Source organism: Cyprinodon variegatus, unplaced genomic scaffold, assembly GCF_000732505.1.
Source record: "Cyprinodon variegatus isolate N-32 unplaced genomic scaffold, C_variegatus-1.0 Scaffold231, whole genome shotgun sequence".
NCBI lineage: Eukaryota > Metazoa > Chordata > Actinopteri > Cyprinodontiformes > Cyprinodontidae > Cyprinodon > Cyprinodon variegatus.
Window position 1 is genome coordinate 516,807 of NW_015150684.1, and position 26,179 is coordinate 542,985.

The following is a 26,179-nucleotide window of genomic DNA, read 5'->3' on the forward strand; positions in this document are numbered from 1 at the left end:
GTCTCACTGTATAATCTAATTCTAACTACATGTATTTGTTTACGGTATTTTTGGAGGCAATTAATTGATTGTATACTTATTTATGTATTTGAACTGAGAGAGCTTCCTGGAGGGGAAGCGAAACGTCTTCAAATCTTGGAAACCAAGTCCAGTGGATTGTTTTTTTTATTTTTTTAAACTTTTACGGAAAAAGTATTGAGTATTTATTTATTTATGTAATTATTTTTAAATATGACACAAGTGGTCCTCCATAAATTCTTGTTCTTTTAAAGCCTGCTTTGAATTTGAAGCCACGCCCCCTTGCGTGTCGAGCCCCCGGAAGTGGGAGGCTGCAGCTCAAGCTGCGGCTGGTGCTGACCTCTGCCTGTCGCAGGGGGAAAATGAGGCTCCGCATGGAAAATCAACTGGGAAGTCTGGAAGAACTGCGCGGCTTGGAGCTAAAACAGCTCAAGTGAAGCTTATGAGAGAGACAACCACCCAGGCCTTCTCTAGAAACCTCCGTAACTTAACTTTAACGCCGTTATTAAACGTTGATTAAACATATTTAGCAGGATAATGTCTCCTATTTCGCTCCAGCTGTTGGTTAGCCGTTAGCTTCCCTCCGCGTTGTGTCCATTGTTGCTCCGGTTAGCGGATGTTTTTCAGCATCTGTCAGCGGTTCATTCACCAGGACAGCCGGATGTCTGTTGGGAGGCTGAGGGAACAATGCTGAGATTCCTCCGTGTCATTTTAACAGGTAAGGTAGCTTTGCTAGGTAGCACTGTGTCGCTCCCTATATTCGTTTTTACATGATTATGCAACACGATTAGCAGCTAACATTTGGGTTTTAACTTTCTGTTAGATGTAGAAGGACTTTAAAATATTTTTATAGCTGTTTCTGCAATATAATAAAGTTGAGGGAAAATGTTACTAACCCCACCTGATCTAAATGTGCTAGTTTGTTTATTCGTGGAAATTATAATTATCCTAGTTGGTATTAAAAAACTGACCAATTTACATTAAGGCATTAGCTTTGTGTGCATATGGCAACAGTGGGAAGGAACATCTCCTTTTCCACTCAAACCTGGCTCAGTGACTTACACATTTCGTTTTGTACAGCTCTCATTGCATTTCCAGTTTCTTAAAGTGCGGCAGTGATCAAATGTAAACATTGTGGGGAAAAAAACATGCATTGACCTGATCAGTTTGGTGCAGTGTGAGTGGATATGTGCATTTGCTGAATCAAAAACCTCATTGTGCTAAATGCTCACATTGATTAAACTAAAACAAATCAGACTGGTGTGAAAAGTTGGGTTGATATTAAGTATATCTTAAGGTTGTTGGTTCTATTCCTCCTGTCACAGGCCTCTCAGCAGGGCACTTCACCCTATGTTCCCTGCCAAATTTGCATTCCAGCATATGGGTATTATTGGCTCAATCTGGTTTGTGTTATCAGTATGATTTAAAAACATTGGAAATTTAGTTTACCACTTGTAAATAACTTAATTACTTATCAGAGGATAATAGTCTGAAAATAAATGACCAAATCTGTTTTCAATAGTTTTACAGATAAATCTATTACTGCTTGTTTTTTTTTTTCCCTCACAGGCCTTTTGGCTGCTCTGTGCAATGGAGTAGGAGCTTTCGGGGTTGGTGCATATGGTGAGTGTTGGATTGACGCTAAAGACTTCATCCACTTCCTTTGTTGCTGCTCTTGTCTATTCTCGTTTTCTCTTTGATCCACAGGTGGGGTGAGAGTAGTGAACGGGGATGATCACTGTTCTGGTAGAGTCGAAGTAAACCTTCATGACAGCTGGGGGACTATTTGCGACCGTGACTGGAATTTGCAGGCAGCTAGTGTGGTTTGCTCGGAGCTGGGTTGTGGTTTCGTCGAATCTGCTGTTCGCGGTAGCGGGTTTGGCCCAGGCAGTGGAAACATTGCCCTGGTCTCTGTTCATTGCAAAGGACATGAATCCAGTTTGATCCATTGTGATGCCTTTATTAACACAAACGCCTTCATTTGCACCCATCAGAATGATGCTGGTGTGAAATGCTCAGGTGAGATAGCCGGGAAAGCCGGATAGAATTACACAGAGCGTAATTCAGTCTGCTAAACCACTGTTGACACAGTGCGGGAGGCGTGACATTTGTCTTTTAAGCATCGTTTATAAACACCTGGATTCCACTGTAAGCATCTGAAACGTGCCCCTGTTTTCCTCTCAGGTAGTCTAATGGAGCCCAGGCTCACAGTGCTGTCGCCTCATCATGTGTTCTCTGTGGGGGAGTCCGTTTACTTTTACTGCACCATCCAACCTCGTAACCGCGTCAGCAACGTCCATCTTTACAAGCATGGAGTCGATACGCCACTGGTCACACAGAGCGCTGACCCGACGCAGATCGGAGTGAGCCTCGTTCTATCTGATGTGGAAACCTATCAGCAAGGCAGCTACAGCTGCCAGTACAACATAAAGGGGGGTTTCCCTCCCCACCTGATCACATCTCCACCCAGCCATCCTGTCAATATCACTGTGGGTGAGTGGGAATCTGTCTTACTTGTATAAGTATTTGATCACTATTTGTTTTTATGCTCTTCTTGCTTTGGAAGTTTTTCCACATTTTCTTCTTTAATGTTAAAAAAACATAAACAGGGAAATGGGATCCAGCTGTTTTCAGTTTAGTGTCACTATAATTATGGATGTTCTGTGAAAGGGAGAGATTTATTGGAGAGCAAGGAACACAGCAGGGAGATAGAGGATGAAAGTAGTCTAAAGCAGGGTGGTGTTGGACAACGATCTCCTTTAAATATCTCTGATTGATCCATCATCTATTAAGGGAAAGAGTATGACTCATGTGGTTACCATGAAGTTGCTGTTCACACAATAAGAATGTAAGTTAGTATAACTGGTTAGTTATTTATAGTGAACTTAATGAATGTAGTGTTATTAGAGGAGTCCTTAGTTGGGCCGTGTTAAAGAAATCTATTTTTTTTCCAATTCTGAGTTGATTTTCCTACTAATTCCTAAAGATTGATTAATACTGTTAAAGATTGATTAAAAAATACTTTCCTTTGGCTACAATTACTTTATTAATTTTTCTGTTGATGGTGAATATAATACTACTATCAATATGCTAACATAACAACACAAAAGGGCTGCAGCCATCTTTTGATTATTTTCTTTAATTAATCAGTTGGTCTCAAATGTGCGGAAGAGGATTAGGGCCAGTGGAAAAAAAAGTTAACTGATTTTTAAATTTTATTTCAGTTTAGTATGGGAAAAAAGTCAGAATTCTGACTTTTTTCTCAGAATTCTGACTTTTTTCCCCATACTAAACTGAAATAAAATTTAAAAATCAGTTAACTTTTTTTTTTTTTCAGTGGCCCTAATCCTGTTCCGTACAAAGGGTATACTTTTAGTAAGTTAACATTTCTAAATAAATCAACGTTTGAAACAAAAAAAAACTTTGTTGTGAATTTTAGTCATTAAGTAAACGCACATGTTAATTTAAATGTATTAATGAAATTTATATTTTTAATCTTAAATGGAAAATGTTTTCATTTTTTGTAGAGTTTTGTCTTGATTACTGCTGCAAGTAAGTGATTATTTTAGGAAATAGCATACCTAAGAATCTGTGTGGCATTACTAACCATTTACTTTGATTATCAAATTAGTTGATGACTATTTAACCCCTTGAAGCCTGAATTGATATACATGTATATATAAAAAGACATTTTGTGTGTGTTTTTCTCCTTCATTGAGATGCCAGATTAAAATAGTTCATGTTACTAAATAAATAGAAATGAAGGTAAAATATATTTTGTAACAACAGTTATAACTACATAATTACATATGCTGTGACTAGCACTGCACTGATGCAAAAACTCTATGGCGGCTGTTTGCCAGTAAAATCAGTAAAACTGTCTTAAAATAAGTGTATTTACCCTTAATCTGACTAGGGAAATAAGATGATCAGCCAATGGAAATAAGATAATTAGATATTATGCATTTGAAATAAGAGACTGCAGTTGTTGTTTTTTTCTTTTTTTAAATGTACATTCTCTTGTTCCATTGGCAAAGAGTCTCACTTACCTGCTCAATTCAAGAACAAATGCTCTTATTTTAAGAAAAATTGTCTTACTTAGATTTAGATTTTTTGCAGTGTAATATATAAGTGGTTTGTTGCTTATCAGCAACAACACGCATCAAAGGGTTGAAAACTTTAATAATCTCGATTTATCTGAAAAAAAAAGGTTCAGCTCTACCTAGTGGTGTAATCCAGGCTAAAAAGATATATCATTATATTTTAATATTAGCTATTGGATTTGAGGTCAGATCAGATCCATTTTCTGAATCTAGAGAATTTGAATTGAATCAATTCTTGACATTTGAATTGCTACCCGGCCCTAGTACTAGGTCAGAAAGACAAGATCAACGTAAAAAGGTGGCAGAATGTTATGTGAGGCAGCTCAATTGTACAACACATCACCCTGCATGTGATCTCTTCATGTGAAGCAAGGCGGTGGCAGCATCATGCTGTGGTGCTGCTGTTCATTAGCAGCGATATAGGAGCTGGTTAAAGTTGATGGGAAGAGACATTAGGTCAAATACGGGGTATACAGGGACAGAGGTTTCCCTTTCAGATGGATGACAAACAAAAACATTAAGCTAAACTATCACAGCAAATTTTTAAATTAAGCCTGATGTCCCTGCAGGCTGGGATGTTGACTTTTGTGGTTCAGTAATAATGAGTACTTCTCTAAGATTGGTAGTTAACTAGTTTGTAGTTCCAACTACTTATATATTTTTCATAAAAGTTTCTGGTTTGTTTGTCATTTATCTAATTTCTGCTGTTTTGTTTGATCAATCTCTTTTTTTAATCTTTTGCAGTTGACCTCCTGACTCCCCAGCACTGGTACAACACTTCCTCTGAGGCCCCGCCAGGCTCTGTCATCAAAGGCGAGAGTTTTAATATTACTTGTTCCACCCCCCGACAGTACCCTGGCGCTTCCTTCCAGCTCCGATTGGTCCGCTCCAACGGCACGGTCCGGCAGTCACTCCCAGCTGCCTCCCAGTCTGTTACTTTCACCTTCCCCAACGCCCAGAGCTCCAACGAGGGGTACTATTACTGCCTGTATCGGGTCCAGCTGGGCGGACGTACGTTTGTCTCCAGAGAAAGCCAGCCTCTACCTATAGCAGTTAAAGGTGAGGCAGTGTTAAATTGTCTAGATGGGATTCTGGGTGTTCAGAATAAAGTTTGGGCCTGACTCCTCCTACTTTCAGATCCAGACCCGCTCCTAAGCCCCATGGTGATCAGCTGGCTTGTGTCTGGGGTGACTTTTGTCGTAGCTGTCATCATTATTTTAGCCGTGGCGAAGGTTTCGTGTAACAAGGAGAAGAAGCCCTCTGAGTTAGAGCGGGACACCAGAACCTGTGAGTTAATCTCTGTCATCAAGGCTCTAGAACTCCTCCTGTGGGTCCAATTAGACTTACACATGTTCTTCTCTTCACAGGTGTGGACAACACTTACGTTGCCTTATCAGTAGATAAGCTATGACGGAGTCTGCAGGTAACCCATAGTTCTCTGCTTAAGTGCAACCTTTGAACTCCTAGAGAAGATTTGTTAATTTTTCATTTTAGCTTTAAATTATTACATTTTACAGCTGAAAATTAAATCCACCATATAATAAACAGAGTGTCTGACTTTAAAACACTTTTCTTTTTCTTTTTGACACCCTTTTTATCCTGTTGTAGCTTTTAATAAAGCAATTAGCTAATGGTTGCTGCAGGTCAGGCTCTGCAGGATAATCCCAAATGCTGTCAAACGAGCAGCAGGATGAGATTCACATGGGTGATTTCCATTTCATTAAAATCTTGAGTTTCAAAGGGCACCAGCAGATAATGATCATTTATTATAATTTCTATTGAAGGGGAAGAATGATATCTATTGATCTGATTTGACTTTTTTATGGGATTTTTTTTTTTTATGAAGGAACAAATAGTAATAAAATATTATTTGATTTTAATTCATTTAAGCTATTTTATCGTTATACACAGGTCTAGAGGGTGCTCCTGTGATTCAATCTCTCAGTGGTGCAACTACAAAAAGAAGATAAAATCTGAATTAGCAGAATTGAAAGAATGTGGATAAAGATGTTTTGTTGGGCTGAGTTATGAGTAGGATAGCTGGAGTTGAATACAATACAATCCTGGTGGAAAAGCTGGAGACTGTGACAGGCAGCCCGGGCCACAGCCGGCTACGCTCTACCCCTTCTATTCATTCGGCGAGCTAATCTGAATCGTTCCATTCCTTTTTGAGAGCGAGATCATCTGTGGTAGTAGCACTAGACATCTTCCAGGCATGTGAATAAAACTAGCAGCAGTTCAGCGGACAGGATGAACGAACGGTAGCCGGCATGTGCGGATGACGTCATACAAGCGCCGCTTCATTTTTACAAGATATAAATATAAAAAATATAACCACGGATGTCTGGGGGACAGTGATTCGCTTACATGTTATGAATGCTGGCGTACAATAAAGAATAAATTATGAACAGTTCAGTTTGTGCCTTCAAGTCGTTGCCCATAGGAAGACGTTACTTGGATATAACCTAACGGAATATCATCAGAACAGCTCCAAATGACACAAAACTCCTATGGGTGACTAGAACATGATGTAATAACGTAAAATCAAAGGGCCCAATGTAAAAGAAAAAACAAAACAAAAACAGCATTTCCCTTTAAGGTCCAAATCTAAAATTCAAAGTATTCTAATGCTAGTTTCCAAAGAGCGTTGCGCAAAAATATGAGTGGGTTGATTTGCAAAGCTGGTGGAGACATAACCACGATTTTTGCAGGTGTAATTTTAGTAAATGGTTATTGTAGAAAATCTTGATTAAACAGGGCTAAATACAATGTACATTTTAAATGCAACAACCAGAAGTCAAACCGGGGTTCATATTCATTCCGTAGTATGACCCATGACTCTATCCATAAAATCCAAGCAAAAAGAAGGTTGCATGTCTTAAATGAAAAGGTTCAGCTGATATTTTTAAAGCACTTGTTACTTTATTTATACCTTCATTGCGCTAATCAGATTCTCCTCTTATTATTATTTTAAGCAGATTTAAAGGTGTGGACATCATGAGGCATCAAACCATCTCCAGGTATATTTGAACTGCAGCAGATATGCATCAGAAGCCAGAAACCTGCTAATCACCAGCTACTGATGGTTGCTGGAGCCATTTTACGACAGTCTGGATGAGACAGACTCTTATTCAACACTACAGCGACACTTTATGAGACTGCATTGGCTTTGCATCCTTATGGGAAAACATCATAGGTGATATTCCACACCATGCGATCATAATGGGTTTTTTTTATAGTAAACATACTGTACTTTTAACATGTCTAAGTTTATTTTTTCTGGTTTCTCTCTGTATGCATTACTTATGTTGTTACTAACACCAGGACCCCGTTTCAGAAAGTGGGATAAGTGAGAACTCAGAATAGGTTATGGGGTAAATCACTGGATTTTTATTTGTTTGTTTCAAAAAGCCACATAGCCGGTTATCCAGTTACTTCGTGAACCAACTCTAGTTGGGATTTAGATTTCTTGAAATCATCTTGAGTCTGTCACACATTTGAGCTGAGATTAAAAACATTTGTCTGATGTTGGAGAGCAAAGACTCTTTATCCTCCACATATTTAGAATTTTACATACGGATTCATAGATTTTTCTTTAGCATCACGGTTTTCACCAGAGTCAGTAATTAGTCTTGATAAAATTAAAAACAAGTACTCTGTGCTGCACTTAGTGTCAGCTCAATCTGCCATCGGATCGAAAACAATTAATAAATAGTGTCATGTAGTACTCATTTAGTCTTTTTCACCTAAATAGTTTTAGTTTTGATCAGTCCTTATTTATAAATGAGTTTTGCTGACAGAAAAGCTTGAAAAATTTAGCGTTGTATAATAAGTTTATTACACCTCAACAACAAAGTTTTCTGTTTCCTTGTTTTAAATCCACAAGATAGAAAAGATAAAAATTCTACAGCTATCAGTGAAAATATTATAGCTGTTATCACATTTTGAGATTTCAAACAATATACATTTTTGTATTTCAGGGTTTCCAGGCCTAAGTGGTAGCATATATGGTGTTCTCTTTCATTAAACACATTTACTTGTAAATACACCTCGTCCAGCTGTTTCATAGGAAGTGACAGAAACAAATCTTAGTATCAGCTGAATGTTTGCTATTTTTCATATTAACTCATGAACCACGGTTTAACTACATACATATTAATTTTACTTTGCGTGTAAAACTGGGGGCTGCACTGTAGAGCAGTGGGTAGCACCAGGTTTGATTCCCGACCGAGGTCTTTTTGCATGGAGTTTGCATGTTCTCCCTGAGGATGTGTGGGTTCTCTCCAGGTACTCCGGCTTCCTCCCACAGTCCAAAAACATGACGGTTAGGTTAATTGGCTTCTCTAAATTCTCCTTAGGTGTGCGTGTGTGTGTGAATGGTTGTTTGTCTCTGTGTTGCCCTGCGATGGACTGGCGACCTGTCCATGGTGTACCCCGCCTCTCGCCCATTGACTGCTGGAGATAAGCACCAGCACCCCTCATGGCCCCAGCAGGGATAAGCACGACAGGCTGATAACTGAACCATCCCTTATTTAAATTGATCTTGATTTAGTACTAAATCCTTTTAGTACCTGCTGGTTTAAAGCTAAACATATTTCACACACAGAGAATTACATTCTTTTTTAATGTTAAATTAAAAGTAGGGTTAAGTAGAAAACTTAATTCTCTATCAACCACTAATGCACCAACTGATCTCTGCAGAGTTACATCTTGAGGCTTATTTCCTCCGTTGCTATGGTGGATTATATTTTCTGCACTCCATTCATGGCTTCAAATTATGCCCCTGTTTACCCTGAACTGACATCACTCTTGAATATCACAAATTCAAATTAGTTGCTTGTAAGATAACTGCACACTACTCAGAATAGTTTCATCTCACTTTCTGAAACAAGGAGCTGGTGAACATTTTATCAGCAGTATCTACGCACTTATTCTCAGAACAATAACTATTATAAAATGTATTTCAAGACTAACACTTCTATGCATCTTTTCTCTTTTCCATAATGCACTTGTTTTTTTTTAAATAGAATCTATAGTTGATTAAAATAAAGTGAGAACTTTGTGTTAGACAATGGAAACAAGTTACTGATGGTACTTTTCTTTGGACCAGACTACAACACAAGGCTGCTAGGTGCCTCGTTTGGTAGCCTGCTATTTTTTTTTTGTATGAGTTATCCAAGTCTAAGGCACCTTTGTTCCTGAATAAAAGACTTAAAACTTTAAATTCTTACATTACAAGCTCTTTATTATATTTATTTATGAAAACCAAGTACAAAACAAATTACATCCTCTGAATATGTGGAGAATGTAGTATAAAAGTGCTGCACCTCTGTGAAAAGCATAAACTTTAAAGCATCACAGAATTTTTTTTACTTCGAAAAACCTTTCGTGTGTCGAACACTGAATGCAATTTACAATTTCGTCAGAATCGATATTAAAATGTAGAGGCACTTGAATTTAAGTCTTTCCCAAATATATATTAATGGTAATCGTCAGCAAAAAGGAGGCAATGTTGCTGCTTAAAATATTAAAATTTAATGCAATTCAGAAGAATAAACAAATCCGAATTCAGAAAAGGTTTTTGGAAAAAAAAAAAATTTGCTTTTAGTAAAATTTTCTACCCATTACTTTAGTGTGCAGACATTTCCCTGGGAGTTCAGATGTTACACAGATGGGATCCTCTGGCTTCTACTAGAACTGGGATTTCTTTTTAAGGATTGAAATATCCATTTAGATCAAAACACAACATTTTAATAACACAATAAAAATTCTACTTTTTCCAAATCCATAACATTGGTAAAAATGCATTTCCTTCTTCTAGGCCAAAATGGCAGGAGGACTTGGAGTGCATCAGACAACCCTACAATTATGTGATTAATGGAGAGCTGCTATCCAAATACAAAAAAAAAAAAAAAACTTAGCTTGCTTTGTTCTGCAGTTTGACTCACAGGCGTTTTGTAGTGAATCAAGGAGGTTGTATTTTGCCCTTACATGTAGAGTCATGCAAAAAAGAACGGACATTCCTATTAAATCAACAGCTTTTTTTGTTTTCTCTCCATGTTAGCCTTATTTTTTGACTCAACATGGCAGAGACAGGTTTTGTACTCTTGAAGTTACATAAAAAACTATATGGTTTTTAAGGTAAAACCTAAATTTAACAGGGTGTACTTTTTTAGCAATAATTGCAGCTTAGGTGCAAACAAACTTTAGCTTACAAAAAGAAAAAAGAAGACAAATATTGCATCAACCACAATTTAGGCAGTCTGAATTTCCAAGATACATTTACCCATTTTTAAATGCAAATTAAGTATACCATCCCTATACATCCAACCAAAAAAAAAGAGAAAAAAATCACACTATTCCTTTGATTGATTCGTTTGTCTCCATGCTGGAGAAGACCAAGTAGAGGAAGACTGCCAGACCCAGGAAGAAGATGAGCTGAAGCCACAATGGGATGAGACGGGACGACTGGGCCTTTGGTACCTCCGACTTACTGGCTGTGGATTTTAAGTAGGAGTTACTGTAGGTGGACGGTGTGTCATACATGTTGTGCCTGAAACAACAAGTCAGGATATGGATGATAATTCCTCATGTATCGACTTGAACCTAAAAAGATAACAATTTAGTCTACAACACTCAGATTCATTCAGATTTGAATTAGTCCACAATTATGTCACATTAATCAGCCAAATTAAAAGTTAGGCATACTACAGCATTCTTTATTTTACCATTATAGCAGAGGCACTCAAGTCGACTTCTCAAGAGCTGCCCTCCTGTAACATTTAAATGCAGCTCTTCTCTAAGGCTACGTTCACACAGCTGCCTGAAATGACCCAAATACGATTTTTTTTCCCCAAAAGCCAACCGGAACCGAACCTTTTTTATGGCAGTCTGAACAACACAGATCTGACTTTTTCCAGTGCGACCGAGGCCACTTGTCTATGTGGTCCTGAATCCCATATGAATCTGGATCTTTTTAAATGCGACCTGTGTCTGAACGGCCAGGTCGCATTCATCCGACCTGAACGCCATTAATACTCAACAAAGGTCACTATTCTGCATCTTGCTACGCAGAAGCGGCTAGAAAAACAACAACCATGGTGGATGATAATGCGGAGAGTAGTATTTATGTTTAACCATATTGAAAAGATTGATTTTTTTTTAAGGTTGGGAAAGATGGCTAGAAGTGCTCCAGAGCTCCCATCCATGTTTACTTCCGTAAACACAGAGCACGCTTGCTTGTGACGTCATTTCGCTCTCTACTATGCATGCGGGAAACTTGTGTTGTATGAATGCAGTTCAATCAGGAGATTACATATAAGTCGCATATATTTGCAAATGTGAACGGCAACGCAAAAAATAAAACATAAAATTTTTCACAAAAAATCTGAATTGAGCATTAAGGCCTGCAGTGTGAATCTAAAGGCTTAGTCCCCTCATTTAGCTCAGCAGAGGCATGGTAACAAGCCACTCGTTTGATTCAGGTGTGTTAAAAATGGGCCGCAACAAAAAGTTCAAAGGATAGTAGCTCTTGACGACTGTACTTTTGCACCTCTGAATTTACGTAATAAAACAGTAAGTAACTAAAACTACCAACTAACTACCAAGTAACTACATGAATGCATTTGTTGAGGCATTTGAAAACAGCAATCAGCTAATGCCCCCATCTCTGAACGCATCCTAAACGCTACCAGACTGAAAACGGAAGCCCTTTGTACGAGTAAAGATGTAGAGTGAATTAAACTTGGATGTTCAGTGAGAAATAGAATTAAAAAATAAAATTTGCAGATGCAAATATAAGTGGCTAATAGCTAGTGTATACTAGGGTTGTCACAATACTAAACTTTTCAACTCGATACGATACTAAGTAAAATATTTGATACTCGATACCCTTTTCGATACCACAACAATAAAAACAAAGACTCTAAAGTTCAACAGAAATATTTTCATTACTAAAAAAATACAATAAATAAAAAAACAATAAGAATAATATTTTGAGGTTGTATGCTGTGCACAATATTAAGCAAGCTTGGTAAAAAACTTACAAAATTAAAATTAAGTGTTCCTTCCTTGGCTATGCTTTGCAGACATAACAATGACACTAGCCAAACCGGTTAAACAAAAATAATTCTCAACAGCTGCACCTGTTACAAAAAAAGTCTGAAACTGAAAGATGCACAGAATTATTAAATCACAGTGTTCAGAAAGTGCATTTTCCACTATTCTGCACTTTAGATGGCTGTATCGATACTTTTAAAAACGAGTATTGTATCCGGATACAACGTTTCAGTATCGATACTTTTGACAACCCTAGTGTATACTAAAAAAAATGTTGTTAAGTATACACTCTGTGTATACAAAATGACAATAAAAGTTGTCGAAGCCTAAGCTACAGCGATATAAGTAGCCACTTAAAAGCAAGATGGTTTTCTATAATTGAGACAATTCTGCTGAGCCTGCAGGAGAACCTGACTTTAGGCTCAAAAGAAACATCAGCAGAGCTACTTTGTTTGATCCTTTTGAAATTGGGTTGCAGAAGCTATATTAGATAAAGAAGTAAAACTGATATGTCTACCCCCAAAAATAAAGGTAGATTTCATAATGTCTTTATATAACCTGCATTTACAGTAGACTGATTTTTTTTAAACTTTTGGGTTGATATAGATTTGGCAAAAACTGGCCATGTTCCACAAACCGAAAACAGGAAGCCGGTTTCTGCATCTTGTCTCACTATTTGAGGAACCTATGTAATAAGATTTAACTTCTAGGGTAATATTGGAAGAATCTAATGGAGGTTAGCAGAAGGAGATGCTACACTTGACACTAAATCATTTTTCACAGATACTTACGTATAACCTCTTTCTCTGTATTCAGGTTTTGACTTCGAGTAGCTGGAGTAGGACCTGCAGACAATCATATGACAGTGTAGCTGTAGACAGAGATTTTCGTTATAATATAACCTTTTAATTTCAAGAACTGAATTATAACTTACTCGTTTTGATATTCCCTCTCACTCCATTCTGTCTTGGATCTCATATAGGGCTCCCTACAACAATAAGACACTCTGGTTTATGATTGCTTTCATTAAGTAAATACAGTGTGGAAATAAAACAAAGAAACTGACCCTTCCTCATACATCTCACTTCTGGGCTGAAAGGAGAGAGAGAAAGTTAAACACATGTAGTGCCATCTACACTATAAGCTGTTTCTACTTTTAGTTCATTTGTTTAGGATTTATTTTTAAAATAAAGATAACATTGAATCATTTTAGTCAAGACAAATATTAAAAAATTTGACTGTAGTGAAGTAAAGTGAAGTAAATATCACTTTGCAGGATCCAGGCCTAACTTTGATAAACACAAACCCTTAAGTAGAGCTTAAAGATACTTACTGGTGTCCTGTAAACATAGGTGACCTCCTCTTCTGTAATAAAAAACAAAGATCATATTAAATTTAAAGCTCCAGCGCATCCATAACATTCCTGCAAATACAGCCTGCTGTCTGGCAGCAGCTCTTCCACTCAGATCTGCTACTCTTAAAGTATGAACGGTCATTTAAACATTTTAATTAAGTGCTGACCAACCAATTCTAATTCAAGTTCCTTACAGTTACATTTAGGACTCCAAAGACCTTTAAATGACCAATTAAATATTAAAATAATTTGTATTTGACTTATTTCTGAATTATTTCTGAACGGTATCAGTTATGCTACTAAGTTGATGTTTTTTTTTTTTTTTAAATAAGACACTTTTAAGAACAGAAATTTGAATTAAAAAATAAAAAATAATGTATTACGTGAGCATACGTACAAATTTAGGATGTAACAGAATATAATTAAGGACCTAGTGTATAGGAATATTCAGACATTTTAAGGCCTTGCAGGTCCCATATTATGCAAAATTCACTTAACATTTTCCAACAGCCATATTGGTCCAGAAGCCTGTGCATGAGGTTCAAAAAATGAACCTGATACTCAGGCTAAACCTGCCCTCTAGCATCTTAGCTAACACATTTCTCTGCTAAGCTACGCCAAGCACAGCAGCTGCACTGTTAATAGCTGCATTGAGACAAAAGTCTTCTTTTTTTTCCCTCAGCCTGTAAATATCTTAGCACTGCAGATAATGTTTGTGGCATCGGCTGTTTTGATAAGTTTTTTATAAGATGGATAATCTCTGTTCTTCACAGAGAGACTTTTCTTAACATCTGCAGTAACTCTGATTGTGTGCTTGTGTTAAATCCCTTTTTTACTAGCAGCTCTGTTGGTCCATTAGAGCAGATAGAGGCCACAGCAGTTCAGGCTAACTGACTACTGGGTGTATTGTTTGTTTATTAAAAGGTTGTTTACAGTTTACGGTTTCCAGCCTTCCCTTGGAAAACAGGCTTAGAATAAACTCTCTGGGTTCTGTACTGAGATTATTAGAGCGACATTTTTCCATATTTCTAATTGAATAAAAAATCTGGATTATTGTCTTTAACAAAATAAATAAATGGCATTGAGCAGGTATATGGTCAAGCTGCTCCTGTTATAGACTTTAGACAGATTTTATTTGTCATTTTGTTTACACAAGTGTAAAACAAAAAGTAATTTCGTTTGGAAACAGCGCACTGGACAATTTTATCTTTTTATAAGTGCAGCGTTGAAAAATAGTAAAAATGACTGTAAATTTACAGTCCTAACATTTTTTTGTTATGTATTGTCATCACTAATACGCCTCTCAGAGCGGTCTGTTACAGCCTATCGTTAAGGTCGGCCTTTTTCTTCCGTCATATTTGCTCTCCTAGCCGCCATCATTATGAACTCTGACTGGCAGTCATGGTTGTGGGGGGCGCTGCCTTCGGGAGAGCGAGGGTTTGGAAAACAAAACAGCTCATTTAGAAGAGGGCTGAATGAGGTGGTTTGCTGCTAGATGCTAGCTGTGTTCACTTTCAGCGGCTGCATCCTTTAAGGACCCAGCCTACCTGGACTGGCTCCTTCGAAGGAAGTTAAAAGAAAATGGCTGGAAGAGTTTGGTTATATATTGGAACGGGTCCAGCCTGCATTGGTCGGCCTTCAAATGTGAACAGACCACTGCAGCGCAACGATGTAATAGGCTGCAGATCTGGCCTTCGGAGGACACAGCCGCTGAATTGGAACACAGCTGCTATCTGAGAGGATTTTTCCTGATCAAACAGTAAAAACATGCTCTGGAAGGCTCATCGTTAATAACAGTAGAACATGACACCTTTAAATCAACAGAATTAAGTTTAACGCCACCTGAAAAAATCCAACAAAAAATGAAAGCTCATCCAAGGTCACATATTGGACAGACAGTAACAAAAAATGAGATAGCTCCTCATTACATTTACTTCTCTGGGTTATTGTGAAGAAACAGCAAAGCCAAAAAAACTGCTGCTTCATCAAGTTTCACCCTTTACTTATGGCTAAGATTTATGGATCACTACAGAGACAACAAGATCCTAATACAAGGGAACAAACTTCTTCAGCAGGGTGGTAAGGTTTAGACTTAGAAATAAGACAAGAAGCCCTGCTAAACTGAGTCACATGAGGATGTGTTGCCATTAGATCAGCCCTACAAAGGAAATAACCCAGGATTTCTGGAAGATTAGACCCTGGAGAATAACCCATCTGCTTTCATCTGGTGGATAAATCGGTATAAGAGAAATAAATCTGTGGGAGAATGATCAGAGGCTGGTTTTAAAATGCTGGCATCAGCCATAGATCAAAATTCATTAACATGGCCTGCTGGAACACAGTAATGGCTGTTATGTAAATGATTTACATAGGGAAATCCTTAAAGAAACCCTGTGAGAAGAGTATTCGGTTACTATACTTCTATATTCTAAAACTAATGCATTTCTAAAACATCAGATTTAGTCTGATGTGTGTTCAAGTCAGCAGCTCATCAGTAAAAGCTCACCCTCCTCTCTGTAGTAGGTTTTGTCAGATGATGGTTTAGATTTCTTCCCTTTGGCCATGGCTTCCTTCAGCTTCTTCACATACAAATTCCTGGTGCTTTCTGTGAGGGAACAAACATTACATACAGGATATTAGGAATATCATTCAACCAAGAAGTCAAATCCCAGGTAGAAACTTCCCACAGACGGAGGGAACGACAGTGGGGGGGCCTGTGAGGTTCAGACACACTGACGGTTAATCACACGCTGCTAACTTCACTCACCGACCACAGGTCCGTGTTTGATCCCGTACTCATCTAGCAGCTCGCTGATTTCCTGCGCAGACATGTTACTCAGCGAAGCCATTTCTACCTATTTTTTTAATAGATTCTGTCTTTAGTTCCGACACAGTTTCTGTTTACACAAAAAAGAAAATCCAGCGGGCTCCTCCTACATACTAAAGCTAGATTTTAATGGCAGCTCGCCGCGGTGAACATTCCTGCTACTTTTCGAATCCTAGCCCCGCCTTTTCAGATTGGTCTCAGACCGAAAACAAGCGCACTTTCAGTTAAACAGAGTATCACTTCCGGTTTTGCTTGTTTTCAGACTCGAAGCAGCGCCACCACCAGGCAGATATGAGTAATGTATAGTGTAACAAAGTAAAGTCAGTAGAAATAATCTAATAATAATATCAGGCAATTTTTTTATTCACAAATTAATCTCTTTTTTAAGAAAATGGTTATGGAAACCAAACTATTTAAATAACCTATTCTTTAAGCGTTAGACAACTGTTAACACATGTATACTGTTTGTCAATGAATACATATATTTAGGTTTTCCTTTTTTCACTTGTTTGCTCCCTTTATATTGGCTGTATTTGCTAAAACCAGCCAATCAGCTTTGTCCCTGCACCTCTTATGAAGTCATCCAGCTGCAGCATAATTAGTATTTTCTGTGATTTTTAAAAACTTTTATTTAATTTTTTTTGTAAAGTTGGGTTGTGGAAATCCTTACTTAATTACCAAACAGTTTAAATTCTCATTTTACATGTGGAGTGATTGATTTTACTTGAAAAGCTTCATATACTGCAGAAACTCAGTGTAATTTCAAGAACAAAAATATTTTATTGTATCTGTGTTTGGTTGAACAGCATTTATGTTTTAATTGCAACAAGATTACTGCACGTCAAAAAAACAAACCAAAAAATCAATTAATTTGTACAAACTCATCAACAGGTAACCTAACCTTTAACACATAAACATAAACGAGTATCCTGTAGCTTAATCTAGTGACAAATTCTGCTTAAGTATCTGGTAAGTCACATTTTACATTTAAGCATTTTTCATATAAAAGCTTTAAAGATAAGAATGTGTGTATATATACAGGGCATTTCATCATTTTTTATACAGCAGTTTCTCATCTTATTATAACAATAAATGTAAGATAATGTAGCCAAAATTAGTTTCTAAAAGAGGAAAAGCTCTCTGAGCCACTCAGGTCGGTCTGAAGTCAGCCAGAACATCAGGACTCCTGTCACCGCCGCCGCTCCCAACGCCGCAATCAGCTTTACTGGGCTGAGAGACTGAGAGAGCATAGGACAGTGATATAGAATATAGCCTAGAAAGGAGACACCTTCATTAAAGATCTGTGGGTACATACACACCTTGCGTGTTTCTTTGCAGGTCTGTGAGTTATCAATATCTGCAGGCTTCTCTTCATGCTGAATGATCGGAGGATCACACACAGGTTTTATCTTCAGCTCTTCTTCAGGCTCCTGTGGTTCCTTGGTACAGACAAATCCCTCCATGTTAATCATGTTAAGCAGACTTAATGCAACTTGCCATGCTACAACCACATATACAAAAGTGTGTTGTTGCTGCCTTCTAATAGAAATTAAATCGGAACCTTTAGTGCACCATTGAGCAACATGTATTTATTTCATCAAAACCTTCCCATTGCTTCCCAATCTTTTCCAGATTCTAACTATAGTTTCTGAATTCTCCTTTTTTTACACTGAAATTAAATAAATCACAGATGGAGAAGGGGAGCTTTCAAGACAGTATTCACAGGGCCAGTTCAGCTCCTGTCTTTTGGATTGGCTGAGATAGTTCCTCACTAAGTTACTAACTTCATGTAGAAGGTATATTTAATTCTGGTGCTTTGAATCAGGGCTTCTAAAACAAGGAGGACATCAGCAGTTGTCTTTAGAGGCCACTGTCTGTCGCATAAAATCCTACTAAACTACATCTAAAAGTTGAAAGATAATCTCTATAGTGAGATCTGGATCTACTCATTAAGTGGAATGAGTCCATGAAAACCTCCAAAGGAAGACTCCAACGGGACATGCTGATTCGATCCCCCAACCACTTCAAATAAGTCCTTTCAATATGGAGAAACAGCAGATCTACTCTGAGCTCTCCTAGATGTTGGAGCTCCTTAATATTTCTTTAAAGGCTGATTTATACTCAGAAACCAGGTCGTCTGCATTTGTGTTGCAGTGAAATCCCAAAACATAGAGTTGCTTTCCCAGCGAGGCTGCAAAGTGGTATTCCACAATAAGTACTGTATACTCTCCAACCTCTTTTTTATAACGTCAGAGATCCATAGAGAACAGGTTTAGGAGATCCTTAAAGTGCTCCATCCATCCCCCTATGATGCCAATCCCCACCCAAAAGCATATATAGCCTGTTATGGCCCCCATTTCCACTTTTCTGAGGTAGTCGTCTCACCTGGTAGTCCGGTAGACTTGAACTATTAGTTTCGATTAGGGACCAATAAGGGTTCAGATTTTCATCTGGTGTTGTTTCCATTCCATGCATTTTGTCAAACCGAAACAAACCTTTGCAGTGGTTGGTGAACAACACAAAAAGACTTCCTAGTGCCTGAAAACAAAACATAATGGAATGGCAAAATTTTTGCAAGTTTGCCAGAAAAGTATCTTTCAACCTGGGCTCAGCATGAGAGAAAAACAAGATAGACGACCACAGAGCGTTTTCACTCCAGGCAGGTGAGACAGCTCCAAATGAGGTGGTGAGATGTGAGAAGTGGCACAGTCGACTTAATTGCAGTGATGTCAAGACTGCACAGATGTCCAGAAAGGTACTTCTTTATAACCTAATTTGTGTTATCACTTAATTTCAGTAAAATGACAGATTTTAGAGCGGCCTCCAATGCGCTTGGAGCTCACATCTGTATGCCTACCGTGCCAGAATTCATTTCAACCGAGTTGAGACATTGGGTTTTCAGTTGGATCTGATTCTACATTTATTGACCTGCATCACAGTTCAATTGCACATTCATACCTCTCTAAATGAACTGAATTTTCTGGCCAAATGAACTGTTGTTTGATTAAAGCGGACAGGGCTGGTGTGAATGTTTTTTCATAAGTTCCTCAAGGCCAAAGTTGGTGGTTTTAACATAGAAAATATAAAAAAATAACAATCATTGATTTTACATGATTTTGTCTGAACTGTTTTGTTGCATGCACTGCGTGTGAAAATGAAAATCTACTTACATCAAATTGTACTGGAGAGCCGTTATCCTCCTCCCCGTCTGAGTCGGTGCTGAGGGAGTCTCTGTCACTGCTGAGAGACATCAATCAACCACAAGCTTTTTTACATTGGATCCATCAGGCTGGAATTTACAGATCTTTGCAGAAATGGCTGAATTTAACCTACCTGTCAGTATCATAATAGTTCACTTGAGATAAGGGCTCTGCACAAAACTGAACTTTGATCTGCCTCTCTGAAAACATGCACATTAGGAGAGTGAGACATTTACATGCACTTTATTTGTCTGTGTCCTGAATACTGACCTTCTCGTCCGTTCTCGTCATCGCTGTCGTTGTAGAACTTTTGGAAGGCTTCAATTCTCTGCTTCATCTGTTCAAAGTTCCTCCTCTCTTCATATTCATCCTCCTCCTCCTCCACCTCCTCCTCCTCCTGCCCGTCCTCGGGGAAGTTACTGGGTTCTTCGTTAAAGAAGAAGCTGTCGTCGATGGATCCGTGGATGAATGGACTTCCGACTTTCATTTCTTCTCTCTGCACTGCGGAGTAGGTGTTACCATCTTGTTCTGGATGCTGATTTATATCTGAAGGGGGTGAATTTGTGTCGTCTGCAGTCTGCAGGTATTCTAACAGAAAGTTGTTGGTTTCTAATACATCTGACCCTGAAAGAGCTGATCTGAGGAAATCAGCTGAATCATATCTGTCATTCCTGGTGTCATCAGTGTCGCTGCCACTGTGAAACTTAAAGTCCTCCAGTTTGGTGTCTTCTTCAAGGTAAAGGGTCCTTGACTTATCTGAAAATACATCACTGGTTCGTCTCAGTGGCTCTTCCTCATCACTGGAGCTGTAAGAGTCACTCTCACTTGTTTTATCCTCATCATCAGAGCACGTCACACTCAACAAATGATCGTTTTTTTTCTCATCTTCTTCTCTAACTGTCTCATCTGATCCTATTATCTTATCGGCATTCATCTCCATGTCTCTGCTGAACAAGAACTCTTCTTCCTCTCCGTAATCAGCCTTCTCAGATGTTTCGGTCCAAAGGCTTTCTGTAACGGTGCTTTCCAGGTATTTTCCCTCCCCCGGCTGAGGAGAGGCTCTTTGTGCGTTAACTGGGTTTCTAGCATATTCAGTAGAGGAAAAGTCTGAGGGATACTCTGCAAAGCTCTCACCTGCCTCCTGGTGCTCCTCACCTGTAAAGTCTGACATTTTCTCATTGTAAACTTCACCATCTACTTCAGAAATGAGATCCTGCAGATTCTGGAAAGATATGGAGGGAAACTCCAAACCAGAATCTGCAGGATCTGCATTGTGTGGATTTTCTTTTTCCTCAGTATGAATGTTTTCTTCTTCAGTTTTCATGTTTTCATACTCGGATTCAGAGGAGTCCTCTTCTCCGTCTACTTCCTCCTCCTCTTCCTCCTCCTCCTCTTCCTCCTCACTTTCAGCACTTTCCACTGTCTTCTCATGTCTGCATTCAATGTCCTCTTCCTTGTCACTGTCCACCTCTTCTTGGTTTGTGTCACTATCTTGAAGTTCATCAGAATCCTCAGAGTCTTCATCATCAATGATCCCATCCTCCTTTTTGAAATCACAGACATCACTGCTATGTATCGACATCAGTGTATCATCTTCTTCCTCATCTCTCTCAGCCCCCTCCTCTTTTTGTTCTTCTTCACCTTCAGTGCTTGTGTTTTCACCCTCCAGGGTTTTACTGCTTAAACTGATCCCTTCTAAATCCTCTTCACTGTTTTCCTCATCAGACTGCTCTTCATAAGCATTCTCCTCCATGTTTAGTGCATCTGCAAGGGGGCCCTCTGACAAAGCTGCAACTTCTGCAGTTGCTTCCTGAAGCTGAGTCTCCTCTGCCTCCGTCGTTAGGTTTTCTGCCTGTTCCTCCTCACTCTTCTCATCAAAACATAAATTCTCAAAGTCCAAATCTCCCGTTGAAAACGATGGAACTGAACTGTCTGCAAGAAGAAAAATATGTTGACCAATACCCTAAAACTTAGAGAACATTTTTTTAAAATCAAAAATATGTTTTCACCTGAAAACGCATCAGTGAGGAGATCAGCAAAACCCTCCATCTGAATGAAAACACAAATCAACCGTACACCAAGAATTATAGGAAGAATGATTTAAATTTGCAACAGACAGTCTCTCCTCTAAAAAACAAAGACAGTAACTTTCTTCAGCTTTGGCTGCAAGTGGCTTCCTGTCGAACAGACCGAACATAAATTCACACAAAACCACTGAAAGATTAGCTGAAAATTAATGCCAAGAGCTATATACTTTAAATAAACTCACCATAGATGATGAAGAAGAGGGAAAAAAATCTTTTTGGCTTCTGTGCAAAGTGAATTTTTTAAACTGTTGTTGTGTTTGTCTGTAGCTGCACAAGTACCTTCATGAGCTCATGAAATGATGTCAGCTTTGATGTGGGTTTGGTGTCAGAGGCACGACTCAAACTCCGGCAGATGAAAACGAAGGGGTGCTTCATGCAAAAACATTGTTCCCTGGCGCCACTGCGATGAGTGCAATGCCACTCTGATTAGGAGTGAGACTAAAAATACCAAAACTATAAGAGGATTTTTTTCTTGATTGTTTTATTTTAATTAAAAGAAAGCAACAATTAAAGTGTTCATTTAAAATATGCTTAAATAAAGATGGTCTGCATTGATCTACAGCTCGTTGCGGAGTAGGTAGCGATGAGTGGGTTTCAGGTCAACTTCAACAGGAAAATGATCGCTTACTTCAAGAGCCTGAAATGACAAAGTAACATGAATATCATCATAATACAAGCAGGATCAAGTTAAAATCCTTTATTTGCCATACATACCTCTTGCTCTGTGAGATGGAAATTCTCCTTAAAGTTAAATACTTGAGCTGAACCAGGAACCACACCAGAAATAATCTCCTGCCCGTGAACAATAATCCTGCGTGGAAAAACATTGCAACAGCCTATTTTATCTGGTATTAATGGTAGCCATCAGACAAAGAAAATACAAGGCTTTCAGATAAGGTTTCCATCATGACTTTCACTGAAGCTAAAATAATGTTTAATTCCCCTGATGATAAGAGAATAATCTTAGAAATATAACCAGTAAGAATCAGATGTATTTAACATGATTCATTTTACCAGGCTTTGGTTACGAAGTTTTATCCATAATGTGGCTAAAATCTACATTTTGATTATCTATGTTCTAACGATCTTTAGAGTTCCTTGAGAGTTGTTTTGATTTGATGTTCCAGATTTGATTTTCTAATGTTATCACCTTGGGTCTGGATTCCAAAGAAAGGAACCACCAAACATCCAGGCCCTGTGCCAGTTTAAAAAAGCTGGGGCCCCCTGGAAGGAGGACCTTGGGGCGAGCTCAAACACATATTTTGACATGTGACAGCATCACATGGAAATAAGTCTTCTAATGATAACCCATCATTTTCCTACTACTTCCTGTTGTCTTCTTCTCTATTAGTAATCCTGTTGCTGATCAGTTGATGTGAAAAAAGTGTTTTCAATGCTTCCAAAACCTCCTCATCATAGAGCAATATGTTTAAATTAAAATTGGTGTTTTTCTGTTATTTATTTTCACATTTGATGATCGATGGACAAACAGCTGTTGTTACTTTCTGGTACAGAGCTGCCTGGTGCTCAAATGCTCTTCATTAAATTTGCTGGTTTCTCTCTCAAACATTCCCTTTAAACTTAAGTCTTGTGAACTTAAGCCCTAATATTCTCAGGCTGAACTTAGCCCCAAGAATCATTGTTAAGCATTTTGTTTGCTGCTAGTTATGCAGAGTTTGTACGTCAAGGGGAGAAGAACTGACCAAAAATGTTATTACACCCAAAGCACTAATGCATGTCTCTTGAAATCTAATAAGCTGCCAAATGCTTTAGCAATACTATGTTGCAAACACTCATATTACAAATATGACTTAATATATAATGGAGCTCAACATTTTGTTTAAAAGTGAGAAAGAGAGATAAATGCTTCGATGAGGTCAGATCTTTGTAGAGCTCTTGGTAGTTAATTTTTTAATGAACAAATGCTTTAGACTGCATTATGATGGAGCTGGTACTGATAAATCATATCTCATTAGATATCTTTTATGTATGCCTATAATAGATTTATACACAAAAGAAAAATCTATGTGTAAGTTTGAGTTTGACCTGTCATAGGCGCACCGAGTCCTCTCTCTGACTGTCGTGTCTTGTTCGTCTCCTATTAGCCAATGAAATTTGGGGTTATTCCTCAGACGCACAGCTTTCCACCCTTTAATGGTGACATAGTTGCAGCCGGCATTTAGGTCTCCCAGGATGATCACATTCTGGTGGAATTTCAAAAAGAAGCAAGCGGAGGAAGTATGAGAATAGTAATGAACTGCATGCATATAAAAGATAAACCAACCATGTTTTTGATACAAACAGAACAGAATTATTGAGCGACGTGGCTGATAACAGAAGAGTTTGACCTACGTCCGTTTTCCACTTCTTGTGAATCTGTTTGACGACACCGTAGAGCTCATCAATCTCCTTCATGGCTGATTTAGGACAAGTATGCTGCCCAATCAGGACAAAATCCTTCACCACTGAAAAAGAAACTACATTTAATAACAAGCTTACCTCAAAGCACCACATATATTTCCAAACATTGATTAATCTTTCTACAAATATCAAGTTTTCTCTCTGAATGAACTCTGCTCTGTTATCCCTTTATATCTTTATATACTCTATCCAAACAGACCTAGATCTACTGTATGTATGTGCAAATGTAACCACCCTGTTAATAAAATATGATATATATATATAAAGATATCCCTTAAAAACAGTGTGTCAGACAACATTAAGTAGTCATCAAATGAGGCAATGGTAATATGATAACCTGGGGCTGCTTTGCTGCTTGAGGACTTGGAAGACCTGCAGTAACTTATATAGGGAATAATTTCTGCTCTGCTCCTGAAACTCTCTTTGGTTTTGCAGCAGGAAAATTATCCTAATCAAACCAGCAAGTCCAATGTTTCACTCAGAGAGTCACATGAAGGCAAAATTAAGGTGATGAAATGGTTTAGTCAAAGTTTGGTAGATGGAGGAGCGTGACTCTAAACAGGTGGTTCAAACTCAAACATTGAATATTTAAACTATTATGCCTTAGTGGTAATATTAGTAAATACTGCAACGGGCTCCTATTTCCCAGATTTCATGAGCTGATGTGTTACTTACATGTAGTGGGGGACTGAACGCGGATGACAAAAGGCTCCCTGGAAAAAACTTCAGTCTCATTGGTTCCCTCTGCCTCCAGTTTAGGATGTTGGAAGTGCTCTTTGATCGTCAGCATGTTCTTCCTACAGCTCACAGAGGAGATGCATGTGAGCATCTCTCCAGTACCAAGCTTGTTCAAAGAACCTGGCTTAGATCAAATCAACTGAATCACAATAAATTCAGTTTGACTTAAATCATTGCTCACCTGTAAATGTAGACGTATTGTTCTTTGTAGGTCTTCCTCCCAAGTCTTTCACTTTCCACGTAGGAATAGGAGTTGGATTTGTCGAATCTGTAGGCAAACATAATCAGGATATCAATGTGACAGCTTTCTTCCAGATCTCAGATTACAGATTCTCCAGAAAATCAAAAGTCTGTACCTATTCAGATCCTTAACCAAAGCTTTTATTGCTTCTCCTTTAGAGTCTCGGACCTCCTGAATGAGGCACAAGTCGCACCGAGAAACAATCTTGAGGACATAATTAAAGAATTTGTCAAACGCTTGGTTTTCCTCACGTTGATGCAGAAGTTGCTGTAAACTCAGACCAGATTACAGGTACCTTCAGTAGAAGACCCATGACCCTTTTGTTGTTTGCCTTTGATTCACCAAAACTCTGAACATTGAAGGCACAGATTTTCAGAGAGGATGTGACACCGAACACACACAGCCCAATAAATAGAAGAAGCCCGGCTATCCTCATCTTGCAGACGTGTGAGGCTCTGTAATTTAAAATGGAGTAAATCCAGCTGCAGAAAGAGTCACAGAATCTTCAGAGCGATGCTCAGGACCCCTGCTTACCTTCAGGGAGATGATCACCAGCAGATGGACCTTAGGCCAGCAGAGATCCAGCTCTGCACTGAACAGTTGTTCATTTTGGGGAACATACAGGTAAATGTGGCTTTGAAAGACAAGGGCTGTGTGCTGGGGATGTGCTGAGTCAGTGAATTCTGAGAATGGAGCTTCATCTGGAACAGTTAGAACAACTACAACATAATGAACAATGGGACAGGAGCATTGAGGGCCGTTTGTCCCTAAAGTCTGAGCATTATCAGACAATAGAGGCTGCTGGGTGCTACATCTATTAGCTTCAGGAACAATTGCATGGAATGAGCCATAAGCACAGCCAGAAGTTACCACATAATACTGAGACATCTTCAAAAAGAACAATTATTATTATTTAACCCTTAGTCAACTGAAACTTTTACTATTCAACAAAACTTGAATTTTTTTTATTAAATTAAATAAAAAATAAATTTAAAGTGATGGCATTGATAATATAACCACACAATTTCTTTATTACAAATATATATACTAACATATTATGTATATGTATATATTAATAAATAAAATAAGTAACAAGCCTGATAGAGCTGCCGAACTATACAGTTTTTTTTTT

General features: G+C 38.3%; 3 protein-coding genes across 5 annotated transcripts; 1 reads left to right on the forward strand and 2 right to left on the reverse strand.

Moving 5' to 3' along the window:
* Positions 1-351: 351 nt before the first annotated feature.
* On the forward strand, positions 352-8,453 carry LOC107088874. Of its 2 annotated transcripts, none has more exons than XM_015381325.1 (8): positions 352-736; positions 1,588-1,641; positions 1,726-2,037; positions 2,203-2,511; positions 4,866-5,180; positions 5,259-5,408; positions 5,489-5,544; positions 7,097-8,453. In XM_015381325.1, the coding sequence occupies exons 1-7, from the start codon at positions 706-708 to the stop codon at positions 5,530-5,532; spliced, it is 1,215 nt and encodes a 404-aa protein (XP_015236811.1). In that variant the 5' UTR covers positions 352-705; the 3' UTR covers positions 5,533-5,544; positions 7,097-8,453. The 2 variants fall into 2 exon arrangements, with proteins under 2 accessions (XP_015236811.1, XP_015236810.1); XM_015381324.1 differs by having other exon boundaries at positions 7,100-8,452.
* An 8,821-nt stretch (positions 8,454-17,274) lies between these two features.
* Positions 17,275-21,964, reverse strand: LOC107088860 (DNA ligase 1-like). Of its 2 annotated transcripts, none has more exons than XM_015381304.1 (7): positions 21,830-21,964; positions 21,570-21,609; positions 19,831-21,492; positions 19,694-19,760; positions 19,531-19,597; positions 17,680-17,799; positions 17,275-17,598 (listed from the first exon to the last, which is right to left on the reverse strand). In XM_015381304.1, exons 1-7 carry the CDS (start codon positions 21,830-21,832, stop codon positions 17,482-17,484), a joined length of 2,076 nt encoding a protein of 691 aa, XP_015236790.1. In that variant the 5' UTR covers positions 21,833-21,964; the 3' UTR covers positions 17,275-17,481. The 2 variants fall into 2 exon arrangements, with proteins under 2 accessions (XP_015236790.1, XP_015236787.1); XM_015381301.1 differs by having other exon boundaries at positions 19,531-19,600.
* Positions 21,965-22,203: 239 nt separating this feature from the next.
* dnase1l3 (deoxyribonuclease I-like 3) lies at positions 22,204-25,483 on the reverse strand. The gene is made up of 8 exons (XM_015381305.1): positions 25,343-25,483; positions 25,163-25,251; positions 24,988-25,074; positions 24,744-24,865; positions 24,000-24,112; positions 23,694-23,851; positions 22,362-22,458; positions 22,204-22,284 (listed from the first exon to the last, which is right to left on the reverse strand). The coding sequence occupies exons 1-8, from the start codon at positions 25,481-25,483 to the stop codon at positions 22,204-22,206; spliced, it is 888 nt and encodes a 295-aa protein (XP_015236791.1).
* Between the last annotated feature and the right edge of the window lie 696 nt (positions 25,484-26,179).